Here is a 13634-nt window from a genome sequence, read left to right on the forward strand (position 1 = left end):
GGTTCTGATGAAGCATAGGCTTCAAAGCGCCCATTCAAAAAGAAAAAAAATCCCTACAATACAAACACCAAATCCTGGGGAGAACATGAGTAAAATGTTAAAAGGCCTAGCAGATACAGGTTTCTCTAACAAGAGTTGCTCACAGCCCCAACCAGGTTCTTCTCCTTGTCCTTATCCTAATCTCAAGCTGTAGAAAGTGCTCAAACTGCAACTCAGAGGAAGACAGACAGGCTGAAAATAAGGGCAGAAAAGGAGCCAGAGAGAACTCTTGCATATTATACCAAAATGAATAGTCGATTTGGACAGTGCTGGTCACTTAATGCCCAGTAAGATGAAAGGGAAAATGTCTGGACAGCTATAAAAATATTACATCAAGTAAAAAACAAACTTTTTTTTTTTTTAAAGAGGTAGGGTGTGGGGGAAGCAGGAAGAAAGGAAGGAAGGCCCACCATCTTGAGGGGAGAAAATATACCTTCAAAATCAGGAACAAGTGGAGTTGACAGGGACCCCTAGTAATACCATGAGGGCAATGGAAGAAGAACCCAAAGATGAGAAGATAAAACAACAGAATTAACCAAGAACCAAAAATAACCTGATCACAAAGTTAATTCTAAATTAGAAACAGCAATCAACTGAACAAACATGGCTGAAAATCAAATCACTGGCATGGACAAGGGATCCAAGATAATGAAACAGACAGAGAAGATGATGTAAAGAAGAAACAGCAAAAGAAAACCCATGTACACACAGATGTATCAGAAATTTTCCCTATAATGAATGAAGAGCTAAGTGTGTATATCAAAATAGCACACTGTATACCAACAAAAGCTGTTCTTGAGGAAAATAACAGCTCAAGAATACTATAACAAAATTCAAAACTATTGAACCCAAACCATTCTTGAAAAAAAAACAACAGCAAAAACTTGAGGATGAAATTCAGGCAACCAAGAGAAGACTAGAGGAGCTGTGTTATGGGCAATGTTTTGTGCCAAAACACAGTGGAACACCACGTACAAAGTTTTAGGGAAATGTGGGTCACCAGAGTGTGTTACGCCCAGCCCAAAATAGGGAAACACACAGCGATTCTCAAGCATGCAAAAATGCAGTGAATACAACAATGATATGTTCTTCTTGGAAAAAACGATTTAATGATGAAATCTCAGCATTCAACAGATGAATCAAAATAAAGGTATCCACTATGGGGAAGTTGTACTAAAAGTCCTGGTGGTAAGCATATAAATGATTTAAATAAAAAACTAACTCCATGTAATTATGATAATCATGGTTAGAGAAGAGAATACAAATGATACAACACTCCACAATGTATAAAATAACACTACAATTGACAAAATAGAGTGGAAGGAGTGGGTGGAAGAGGTTTAAGCACGTTAATTTTATTTATTTTTTTTATTATAGTGAGTAAACTAATGCTCTCAAAATTGAGCCATAAAATTCAAAATGATTCTAACTAACATCAATGCATTTTTTAAGAGAGTACACACACACACACACACACACACACACAAGTGGAGGTGTGGAGGGTTGGGGAAGGGAGAGAGAGAATCCCAAGCAGGCTCCACTCTCTGTGTGAACCCAATGTTAGACTTGATCTCACCACCCTCCGATCACAACCTGAGCTGAAATCAAGAGTCGGTCACTTAACCAACTAAGCCACCTACGTGCCCCAAACCTCAGTATATTTTTAATCTTTATCTCTTATTTTTCTCTGAAACCACTTCTCATCAAGCAAAGGAACATTTTTCTAAACTTCAGAAATTCCTTGTTTTCCTTTTTCTTTACTTCATCTAATTTCATATAAAATCATTTTAATAAAAGTAAGAAACACAGCATAGTCTCATTTCTTAAAAAATGTTTTTGTTTCTATATCTACGTTCCCTTCTACTTATCTATGTCTCAGAAATATCAGGAATTATACTCCTATCCGATTCACAGTAGTCACTGCCAGAAGATAAGAATTTGGTAGAATTTCTGCTCTCTCCATTGTGTGCAGTACCACACTGGATGGCCTTTACTTGGTATTTTAAGAGCCCTTATCAAGGAACATGGTCTCACTTCAAACACATGGGCTCTGGGTCTGTGAACTGTGAACTTAGATCTAGAAACTTAATGAAGTACCATGATTTTCCACGCAAATGGAGAATTGTCTAAAGTTCCCTTGCCCAGTCTTGACTTCTTCTTAATGTTGTACAAGTAGTGCTCTCATTGGTCTCTGTCTCTCCTATCCCTCAACAACATGCTCTATTCACTCTCATCAAATATCCCTGCAGGCAAAACACCTTGATTAACTCCCTAGCCTTGGGGCCCATTGCATTCTACCTTCCAAAACATTTGAGTGCCTCACCTGGTGTCTGCCATTTTGGAACCCTACCATCCTACCGGAAGTGGGCAGCCCAGTTCTGCAGCAGCATCTCCTACTCTGGGTGCCAGCATATGGAGGAGGCCACCACGTAGCTGCTCAGTGGTATCAGGGTTCCCACCATCAGTGCATTTGTCAACACCTCAGTGAAGGCAACGTCTTCTGGTCCCTCCCACGGGGTAAGTTATCTGGTCTAAAGTAATAAAATCATTCTAATATTCTTATTTTCCTGAGATTTTTTTTTTTTTAATCTCTTCCTTAATAGTATGTGATGGCATTTCTGGCATGTCCTTCCTGGTTCAAATTTTTTTTTTTTTAAAGATTTTATTTGTTTATTTGACAGAGAGAGATCACAAGTAGACAGAGAGGCAGGCAGAGAGAGAGAGAGAGAGGGAAGCAGGCTCCCTGCTGAGCAGAGAGCCCGACGCGGGACTCGATCCCAGGACCCTGAGATCATGACCTGAGCCGAAGGCAGCGGCTTAACCCACTGAGCCACCCAGGCGCCCCTTCCCAGTTCAATTTGAGTGGAGTAGTAAGGAAGACCCCTGCCTAGTAAAAGCATCAGCTACTGTAAATGTGCTATCTTTTTTAAAAAGAGAGATGAAGGTCAGTTCAAATACCCTGAGCATTTATACGTATCGGGTAATAGTTCAAGGGGTACTTTCCTTTAAAGAGGGAGCCACTGACCAGAGGCTGCCTCGAGATCTGACAAGATGGCCAGGCTGTCCTGCAGGATTATCAAGGAAATCCAGTGCTTGCTGGCAGAACCAGTTCCTGGCATTAAAGCAGAACCAGATGAGATTAACACCCATTATTTTTGTGTGGTCAGTGCTGGGCCCCAGGATTCCCCCTTTGAGGGAGGGACTTTTAAGCTTGAACTATTCCTACCAGAAGAATACCCAAAGGCAGCCCCTAACATACATTTCACGACCAAAATTTATCATCCTAATGTAGACAAGTTGGGAAGAGTATGTTCAGATATTTTGAAAGGTAAGTGGTCCCCAGTACGGCACAGGTCTGCTATGGATCCGGGCTTTGTTAAGTGCTCCAATCCAGATGGTCCACTAGCAAATGATGCAGCAGAGCAGTGGGAAAACAAGGTCCAAGCATAGAAACAGCTAGAGCATGGACTAGGCTATATGCCATAAATAATATTTAAAATCGATCTGATTATCAAGTGTGCATCATTTGTCCTGTTCTGCCAAGACTTCTTTCTTTTTGGTTTGCATTTAATGGACATAGTCTTAGAAATATTACAGAATAAAAGCCCAGACATCTTCAGTCCTTTGGTGATTAAGTACACATTAGCGAATCTATGTCTTGTCCTGATTCCCTGTTGTAAAGCATGAGCAGAGGCTAGAAGTACCATCTGGATTGTTGTGAAACCTTTAAAAGCAGTGGCCCTTCTCTGCTTTTATTCATTTTCCCCATCCTGATTTAAGTGTAAAGCACTGTGAATGAAGGTAGTGCTCAGGGTCAGCTGCAGGGGTGTGCATGTTTCTCTTTATTACTTCTTTTTGAGGGGGAGAAGTTTTACCTTAATTTTATGGGCTCCATTCCCCCTTTTTATGGTGATCTAATTGCACTGGTTAAAAGGAGCTAACCAGTTCTTTCGAATATACTCTCTAGCCATGTCTAACTTTATTTAGATGCTGTAGTTGGTCAGGCTTGATTGTTTGAACCAAAATGGGAACATTAAACAAACATCACAGCCCTCACTAATAACATTGTGACTTTGCTGTCAAATGTAGAATCCTTCCTTCAAGAGAAAGCTTGTGACCCTTTTGTATGGCTTTCTGGAAATTTCTGTAAATCTTATGTTTTAGTAAAATATTTTTTGTTATTTAAATTTTTTTTTAAATAAAGAGTGAGACATTAAAAAAAAACAAGGAGTTTTCGGGGAGTCAAAGTATACGTATCACGATGAGCACTGAGTAATGTGTAGAACAGCTGGATCACGACATTGCACACCTGAAACTAACAGGCTGCATGTCAACTCATCCGGAATCCAAATAAAAACTTAAAAAAAAAAAAAGATAAACCTAAGGACATATATAAATCTGCTCTGAGCTTTTGGAGTCAGAGTAAAAATTAAGCACAAGTCAGCACAGAAAATGCACAGTACAGTCTGACTAGGCATGGCCCCATCCCCCGCAAATAGCAAAAAGTCATCAGAGTGTCAAGAGCAGGAGAAGAATTTGTCATTAGTGGGTGGCCATGTGGCTCCAGGCCTAGATGATATCCACTACAACAAGAAAACCCATCTATGAAATTTCTTTGTCAACAGTTCAGTTTAGTTATGCAAGTTCTCTTTTTTAGAACACAATATAGCGGAGCTAACTACTATCCGAGACGGAACAAGGACCAGCCAACATGTAGAGCCGGTTCTCCCTTTCCTCTCCAGTGAGCCTTCGACAGCCTTCGACACGTGGCTGCTGAGGCTCTGGAAGCTCAAGGAGGCACAAGGGGAGAAGGCCGGAAGTGCAGCAGCGGTCACGGAGGAATGCCAATGCCGGGAAGGCCGTGGGGGTGGGAAGCTAGGACACTTCTCTGCAGTCTCCTTCAACACTTTAAAACAGTCACCTGCCACCCACAGGGCGTGAGTGGCAATAATGACCCTAAGCTTTATTACTTTTTGAAAAACTAGCTACTATTTTCGGTGTGTTTATCTCCAGATCTCAATGAAAACCCAGGATTTGTTCAGGGAGTCAAATCCTTCACGCTTTTTCTTCGTCATTTAATGACGGTCAATTCAAGCTGTTCAACTTGAGAAAATTCATTAATTAAGAATTCACCCTCTTAGATAGAGTTCAACATTTTGGGGAAAAACATGTCTTCACTGTACATTTTAGTTTTAATTTATTTCACCTTCTATCTGTTCCTCTAAAACACATTCAGTTTTCTTGACCTGGCACATCACGGCTGCTGAACGATAGGAAATACAAAAATCACCAGTTTCCTGGCTAGTATGGAATTTAGAAAGACAAGCAAATCAACCAAGCTATAAACTCCTCCAAATATGGCCTATCCTTTTACTTTCTTTTTACTTTCCACACATCACCTACTCCAAGGCTCCATGATCACTTATCGTTTTGAATGGAACAGGTGGCATTCAGGAACAGTCGAACAGAAGCAGTCAGAGGGGAACTACTTCATCTTCCTTGTCATCAACTGACGTGTCTACCTGCCTAGTCTCTGCCTTTCCTGTGACTCGAGTGGGTGGCTGTCCTCGTTGTCACCTCAGCCCTGTCCTCTGCACCATGCCATCCTCTCTTGCCAAATCAAGCCCTTGCTCCCACAATCATCCCACCGCTGCCTACCTCATCGCCATTTTCTTCTCCAATAGATCATGCTCATTGACAAACAAACATTTGTACTTACCTCATTTTCTAAGAACTTTCCATTGGCCCTACATATCCCTCAAGTTTCCACCTCATTTTTCTGCTCCCCTTTCTTTCAAAACTCCTCAAACGGGATGTTCGTATCCCATTCTCAGTCTACACAGGCTTTTGTTCCCACATTCCACTGAAACTGGCCTTGCAAGGTGGCGAGAGGCCTTCTTGCCAAATCCAATGGTCAGTTCTCAGTCGCCATCTAACTTCCCCTTTTGGCAGCCCCTGAAACAACTGGCTGTTCACTTCCTCCTTCGGAAAACACTTGCTGCACATGAGTTATGTGAAACCAGACCTTCTCAGTTTCCCTGCTCCCTCACTGGCTACTCCTTCCCAGTCTCTTGTTTTTCCTCCGTCTCTTCCCCATCTCTAAGCACCATAGTGACCCTGAGCTGAGTGCTGGGACTTCCTTTCTCTTCTCTCTCTACTCACGGGTCCATGTCTGTCACCACCATTCACCTGGTTGTTCAGCCGGAAAACTGATGAGTCCCGCTTGAGTTCCCTCTTGCCCCTCATACTCCATTTCACATCCATTAACAAGTCCTTCCTGCCAAATACATCCACATCCCAATCTGACCACGTGCCATTACCCCCAACACAGCCCTCAGGTCCAAGCCATGGTAATCTCTCAACAGATGCCTGCTATCTCTCCTAACTAGGCCTCTGACCCCACATCCCTGACAACGCTCCACACACCAACTAGAGAAATCTTTATTTGTTTTTTAAGATTTTTATTTATTTATTTATTTATTTTTTAAGATTTTATTTATTTATTTGACAGATCACAAGTAGGCAGAGAGGCAGGCAGAGAGAAAGGAAGGGAAGCAGGCTCCCTGCTGAGCAGAGAGCTCGATGCGGGGCTCAATCCCAGGACCCTGAGACCATGACCTGAGCCGAAGGCAGCGGCTTTAACCCACTGAGCCACCCAGGTGCCCCTTATTTATTTATTTGACAGACAGAGATCACAACCAGGCAGAAAGGTAAGCAGAGAGAGAGGGGGAAGCGGGCTCCCTGCTGAGCAGAGAGCCCGATTCGGGGCTTGATCCCAGGACCCTGGGATCATGACCTGAGCCGAAGGCAGAGGCTTTAACCCATCGAACCACCCAGGCACCCTAGAGAAATCTTTTTGAAACTCAGACCAGTTTTTGCTCAAATGCTCCAATGGCTTTCTGTCACACTCAGAAGAAAACCTAAACTTTCCACCACAGTCCATAGAACTTGATATAAGCTGCCCACAGCTTAACCTTGAGTCCTAACACTCTCTCCCTAGCTCACTCCATTCCAGTCACATACCAATCCATTCTCTCTGCACAAAATATTCTTTCCTTACTCCAAGTTTTATATAGTTTCCTCCTTCCCTTCATGAAGGTTTTGAGTATTACTTCTTCAGAGCCTTTCACAGGCCACATCTAAAATAACACCTTACGTGAAACAACAACCCTATATAAAATTGCCCTTCACTCTGAACACCTTATCCTTTCATAGCAATTATCATTACCTTACCTTACTTTTGGGGGAGAGAGAGAGAGAGAGAGGTATCGCTGTTGTCTCCTCTACCATAAGAGCAGAGATGCTATTTTGTTCATGCCACATCCTAAACACTGGGATAATGGTTAGCACAAAGTAGGTGCTCAATAAACATGTGTTAACTAACAAATGATTGGAAAGACACTGCTTCTATTGCAGACTTCTGAGGTATCTAGGGAATGGGAATCATCAATCAGCCATATCACTACCTAGGAAATCTTTTTATTTTTTTGTAGCTTTTACTTTACTTTCTTTTCTTTTTTTAAGAGAGAGAGCACATGAGCAGGGCTGGGGGAGGTGTGGGCAGGTCCCGAAGGGGAGGGAGAGAAATAATCTTAAGCAGGCTCCACACCCAGCACAGAGCCCAACGTGAGGCTTGATCTCACAACCCTGAGATCATGACCTGAGCTGAAATCCTGAGACAGATGCTTAAGTGACTGAGCCGCCCAGGTGCCCCATAAGAAACATCTTTAAAATGAAGTATCCCTAAAACACAACATATATACTTCATACCACAGTTTTTGAAAAGAACTGTGTTCATCTTTGCCCACTTAATTCCCACTCCATATAAAAGTGCCATTTGTTTTAACCTAGATGAGAAAAGTTACAAACAACTAGGAAAAGGAGGCCTGCTTTAAGTATACCCATATTTTTAGACTATGTTACCTAAAAAATCAAGGTAACTGAAATATTTACAGGGGAAAATTGGGAATTGCATGCTATCTGCTAATTAAATATCTCAACTGATCCTAAAACTTCCCAACTATTTATCTTGCATAATTTGTCTCATCTTTACCCTGTCTTTGCTACCAAAATACTTTGAAGTTTCAAATAAGAGTAACGTGTAAGCAGCTGGTCCCTTCAGTGTTTTTTATGATCATTAACAATAAGTATTTATTCTTTCCCGAGAATTTGACCACTTGTTTATCTGTTGAACTACATTTCCCTTTAAAGGCTTTGTAGTGAAAAGAGAAGATATAAAATAGAAGACTAAAGAATGATACGATGGGATTGCCAAAAAAAATCTCCATAGTTCAGGAAATCCTAGCATGCCTGGTTTGTTGTTTGTTTCCAGCTTGAATGAGGTTTGTGCAGACAATTAGAATTGTCTTTTTGTTCCAATGGGTTATACAGGAAAGAAACAGGAAATCTTGATGAAAGCTTGGGCTTTACAGGATATTTGTGTGAGTGTTTAGCCCATGCGTTTGATGTTTTTCTCTCCACATCTGCTCACTTTATGCCTGCATTCTGGCAAAAATATTTTAAAATACCACTTTGCTTTTTTTACTTCGTTTCAGTTCCTGGCATGATGCTTCCTATACGGGAGGAGGCTCAGAAATGAAAACCGAATAAGGAAACTGAGACCCCAAAAGCACAAGTCATTCATTTCCTCTGGACGGCAATTCCCTCATTATCAAATGGGAGGATGAGGCCAGATAAGTGCTTCTAAACTTTTCCACCAAAGTACCCCCAGCAGCAGTGAAAACAAATAGCACCCCTCTGGGCGATCTGAGGGCATAGCCTGAAGCAGGCTCTGCAAGCTGGAGGTTTCTTTGAAATATCCTATTTCATCTCAAAAATTCATGAGAGGGCACCTGGGTGGCTCAGTGGGTTAAGCCGCTGCCTTCGGCTCAGGTCATGATCTCAGGGTCCTGGGATCGAGTCCCGCATCGGGCTCTCTGCTCAGCAGGGAGCCTGCTTCCTCCTCTCTCTCTCTGCTTGCCTCTCTGTCTACTTGTGATCTCTCTCTGTCAAATAAATAAATAAAATCTTTAAAAAAAATTCATGAGAACTGTGCATTTTTCAAAACAGGAAAGTCTCTGTTTGTTTTAATATGATTGTTACCTCAGTAGTAAAACTGCTTCGCTTTCCCACAAAATAACCAAGTGACTCCAAGCTTCCAGGAAGCCTTTATGCAGCCTCACACACCCCCTGGCCCTGGCTGACCACCCCAGGATCACCCACCCCAGGCTGAGTGGAGACAGGGGCCTGGGTGACAGGAGTCTACGTCCTCTTCCCGTGTATTTCACATTTTATAGAAAAGTCAGACAGAGTAAGAGAGATATCGTCACACTTGCACAAAATGGCAGCTGAGAAGGAGGCAGAAGCCCTGAAGGACATCCAGCTAGACAGGTAGGTAAGTAAACGGGTCAGTGGGGGGGCCAGAGATCTCTCCATCTGTTGCAAGATACACACACAGGCTGAGTGTCTCATCAGGCAAAAGAACACTGGTTTCAAACGGGACCTCAGCGGTAGGCCAGCTCCCCCCAATGCACAGCGTCCCCGTACAACACTCCCAAGGGCTACTTCAAACTTACTTTCTCCCAGGATAAACCGCTGCACATTTGAATAGTTCTTTAGGAAAGAATGACTTTGAAATGACTCAAAATATGCCTCCCAGTATTATCTACACAGGGGTTCCATTTTTGCCTCTGGGAAGGGCAAGGGGAGTCTGTTTAGAGTGGAGGATAGGAGCATGGCTGGGGAGCAGGGTCTGATTCTGTCATCTGTTAAGGGTGTGGGAGCTTGGTCAGGTCCCTTAAGAGGAGGTGCTTCAGTTGCTACATCTAGAAGATGGGGATAAGACATGATGGTCTCGGGGTACCTGGGTGGCTCAGTGGGTTAAGCCTCTGCCTTCAGCTCAGGTCATGATATCAGGGTCCTGGGATCGAGCCCCACATCGGGCTCTCTGCTCAGTGGAGAGCCTGCTTCCCCCTCTCTCGGCCAGCCTCTCTGCCTACTTGTGATCTCTCTCTCTGTCGAATAAATAAATAAAATCTTATTAAAAAAAAAAAAAGACACAAAAAAAACCCTGCCTCACAAGACCGCTGTGCGGAGGGAGGTGGCTGAACTCATACACGTACCCAGAAAGCGGTACGTGGCCCTGAGCCGGTCCTTCTAACTGCTGGCTACTGGGATATTCCCACATAGACTGATCCTACTATTTCCTAGATGGCAGACCTTGAATTTAAGAACCAATAGATATGCTATTCTCCGTAGTCTTATTTTCTCTTGGCCAAATTCCTTTAAATAATTTCTCTGACCAAGTTCCAAGTCTTTCTATATTCTGGAGACTTTCATTTGAACACAGCTTTGCCAGTGTCCTACTTAAAATGTAGTGACCAGAATGGACATATTCCTTATGTGACCTGATATGGAGACAGTGCACTGGGCCCATTAAGCCATCATCCCAGGCGTGTTTTTCTGTCTGCCTCGCTGTTTCCATCCTTTATACTCCTCACCCACCCCACCCTGCCTTGTGTTTTTTCCCAATAATTTTTTAAATCTAAGCATAGGATTTTGTGTTCAATCCTAATAAATTTAATCATCTTAATTTCAAATGTTTAAAGCTTCAGAGTACTGGTTTTCATGCTTTACTTGTTAACCGCTCCTCTGAGCTCTAGGGAAGCAGGGAAATTTAGGTCTGTCTCATCATCCAGTGACGGAAACACTGAGAAATCTCACTTCAAGTTGATAATTGGTCATTCAGAGATGGCCCTTTGAACCATCACGTAGCCATATAAAATGCACCAATACCTAAACCGTGTTTTCCCACATCACCTTCATGAAGGACCTTACCAGATGGCTCAGTGAAGCCCAGTGCTACTTGCCTTATCTACCAGCCTGAACCCCCATTCAAAGAAGGAAATGAGCTTAGTTTAATCGGCTTCATTTTTAGTGAACTTGTGCTAGCTTGTAGGGACCACAGCTATACGCCTATCATTTCTCATGATAAACTTTCACAGTAAAAATCTTAACAACTTGGAGTGGTCTGGGGGAATACTGTTCCAGTTAATAAAATTTTCTGCCAGAAAGGGTCTTAAAAAGTTGGTATATTATCACATCAATAAATATTCTCCTAAAATTTACTGGCTCATATTCCTCTTGCCTTTGTCTTTCCCTAGTGAGTTACTGCCTGGAATCTTCAATCTCAACACCGAGTCTAATGAACATGCCTATAGATATAAGAAGAATAAAATGGGTGAAATCACCAAGATCTGAGAGATTCTTGTGTGAGTTTTTTAAAAAATTCGTGTCACACATTTGCATGACACTTGTACCATTTATCCCTTTTTCATGAAAATGAAGTACAGAAAAATTAAAGCAACAGCAGGCAGTTTCTTTTTTTTTTTTTAGATTTCATTTATTTATTCATGAGAGACAGAGGGTGGGGGGCAGAGGCAGAGGCGGAGGGAGGAGAAGGCTCCCTGCTGAGCAGGGAGCGCCATGTGGGACTCAATCCCAAGACCCTGGGATCATGACACTTAACTGACTGAGCCACCCAGGTGCCCCCCACCTTTTTCTTTCTTTCTTTCTTTGTTTTTTTTTTTTTTTTTTTTTTTTTTTTTTGAGAGAGCATGAGCAGGGCAAAGGGAGAGGAAGAGAATCTTAAACAGGCTCCACATCCAGCACGGAACTGGACACGGGACTCAATCCCTCAACCCTAAGATCATAACTTGAGCCGAAATGAAGAGTCAGATCCCCAACCGACTGAACCACCCAGGCATCCCAACAGCATGCCGTTTCTATTAATAGTATCAATTCTTTAAAAAAAATAATTTTCCTTATTAAGTATTTTTAAGCAAGACTATACAAAGACAAAACTTTGGTAGATTTTTAAAACTATCATTCTGAGAAAAGCCTTTGAAACTTAAATTCTTTCAAACAAGTTTATGTAAGTGTATTTCTTTTTCAAGTTTTCATTTCAATTCAAGTTAGTTAACATATATGGTAAAATTGGTTTCAGGTGTAGAATTTAGTGATTCATCACTGTGTAAGTATATATATATTTTTTTTTTTTATTTGACGGATAAGAGATCACAGGTAGGCAGCGAGGCAGGCAGAGAGAGAGAGGAGGAAGCGGGCTCCCTTCCGAGCAGAGAGCCCGATGTGGGGCTGGATGTGGGGCTTGATCGCAGGACCCTGGGATCATGACCCGAGCTGAAGGCAGGGGCTTTAACCCACTGAGCCACCCAGGCACCCCTTGTGTAAGTATATTTTTAAATTAAATCATGATTGTCACATTAAAAAAAACAGTCATGGGGCGCCTGGGTGGCTCAGTGAGTTAAAGCCTCTGCCTTCAGCTCATGTCATGATCCCAGGGTCCTGGGATCGAGTCCCACATTGGGCTCTCTGCTCAGCAGGGAGCCTGCTTCCTCCTCTCTCTGCCTGCCTCTCTGCCTACTTGTGATCTCTGTCAAATAAATTTTTTAAAAATCTTTAAAAAAAAAACAATCACAATGTGGAAAGTAGGGAGTATAGAAAAAGCATCAACCATGATTCCATCACCTAAAAAATAATTAACATTATTGTTCGAATATTTCTGAGATTAAAAATAATTGAATTAGTGGTATAAATACTTCTTATGACTCTTGGTAGATCCTGCCAAAATTCTCTCCAAAAAGGCTGCATTAATTTAAATGCCATCAGCAATATATGAAGTACAAATTTCACTAAACTTTTGCCAACTTTAGAGGTATATCATTTTTAATTCTAATTTGCATTTTTATTAATATAAGGCTAGAGATGTTTTTACATGGTCATTTATTCAATTGGTTTCTTATCTGTTTCTGTCCTTTGCCAGGACATTTGTTGGGACAGTAATGATTTTCTTATGATTTATGCTAATTATTTTATATGTAATTATTTTTATTTGTTATAAATTTACCAATTTCATAAGAGAATCATTCTTTGCCTATCACATTCATTGCAAATAGTATTTGTTTTAACTTAAAATAATTTTTATTTAGTCAAATACTAATTTCCCATGGTGGGTTTTTCTTATGTGCCCAACTTTAAAAAGCCCGAGTTGTGCCAAATCAATCACAAAATAAAAGCAAATCAGGCAATGAAGTCACTTGGCTTTTTGATTAGAAATTTGTCATCTACAGGGTGCCTGGGGGGCTCAGTGGGGTAAGCCTCTGCCATCGGCTCAGGTCATGATCTCAGGGTCCTGGAATTGATCCCTGTATTGGGCTCTCTGCTCAGCAGGGAGCCTGCTTCCCCCCCCCCCCCCCGTCTGCCTCTCTGCCTACTTGTGATCTCTGTCTGTCAAATAAATAAACAAAATATTTAAAAAAAGAAATTTGTCATCTACAAGGTTATCATCAAAATGAAAATATAATTTTAAAAATTTATTTTTTTGAGAGACAGAGCGAGTGAATGGCGGGTGAGAGGAAGAGGAAGGGGAGGAGGGGCAGAAGGAGAGGGACACTGAGCGCAAAGGCCAACTCGGGGCTTGATCTCACAACCCTGAGATCATGACACGACCAGAGCTGAAACCAAAAGTCAGACGCTCAACAGACTGAGCCTACCATACACACCTGAAAATGTAATTT

At 41.9% G+C, this 13634-nt stretch overlaps 2 protein-coding genes across 7 annotated transcripts in view; one reads left to right on the top strand and one right to left on the bottom strand.

Moving 5' to 3' along the window:
* CEP112 (centrosomal protein 112) overlaps positions 1-13634 on the bottom strand; it is a 431394-nt gene that overhangs the window by 216413 nt on the left and 201347 nt on the right. The gene's annotated exons all lie outside the window — the stretch shown is intronic.
* On the top strand, positions 3091-3489 carry LOC125087637 (ubiquitin-conjugating enzyme E2 N-like). The gene has a single exon (XM_047708134.1). It carries the CDS (start codon positions 3091-3093, stop codon positions 3487-3489), a length of 399 nt encoding a protein of 132 aa, XP_047564090.1.

The sequence above is a fragment of the Lutra lutra genome, chromosome 16 (genome assembly GCF_902655055.1).
Source record: "Lutra lutra chromosome 16, mLutLut1.2, whole genome shotgun sequence".
NCBI lineage: Eukaryota > Metazoa > Chordata > Mammalia > Carnivora > Mustelidae > Lutra > Lutra lutra.

Excerpts from the sequence above, each read along its gene's own strand:
- LOC125087637 (XM_047708134.1), top strand. The coding sequence starts at position 3,091 with ATGGCCAGGCTGTCCTGCAGGATTATCAAGGAAATCCAGTGCTTGCTG.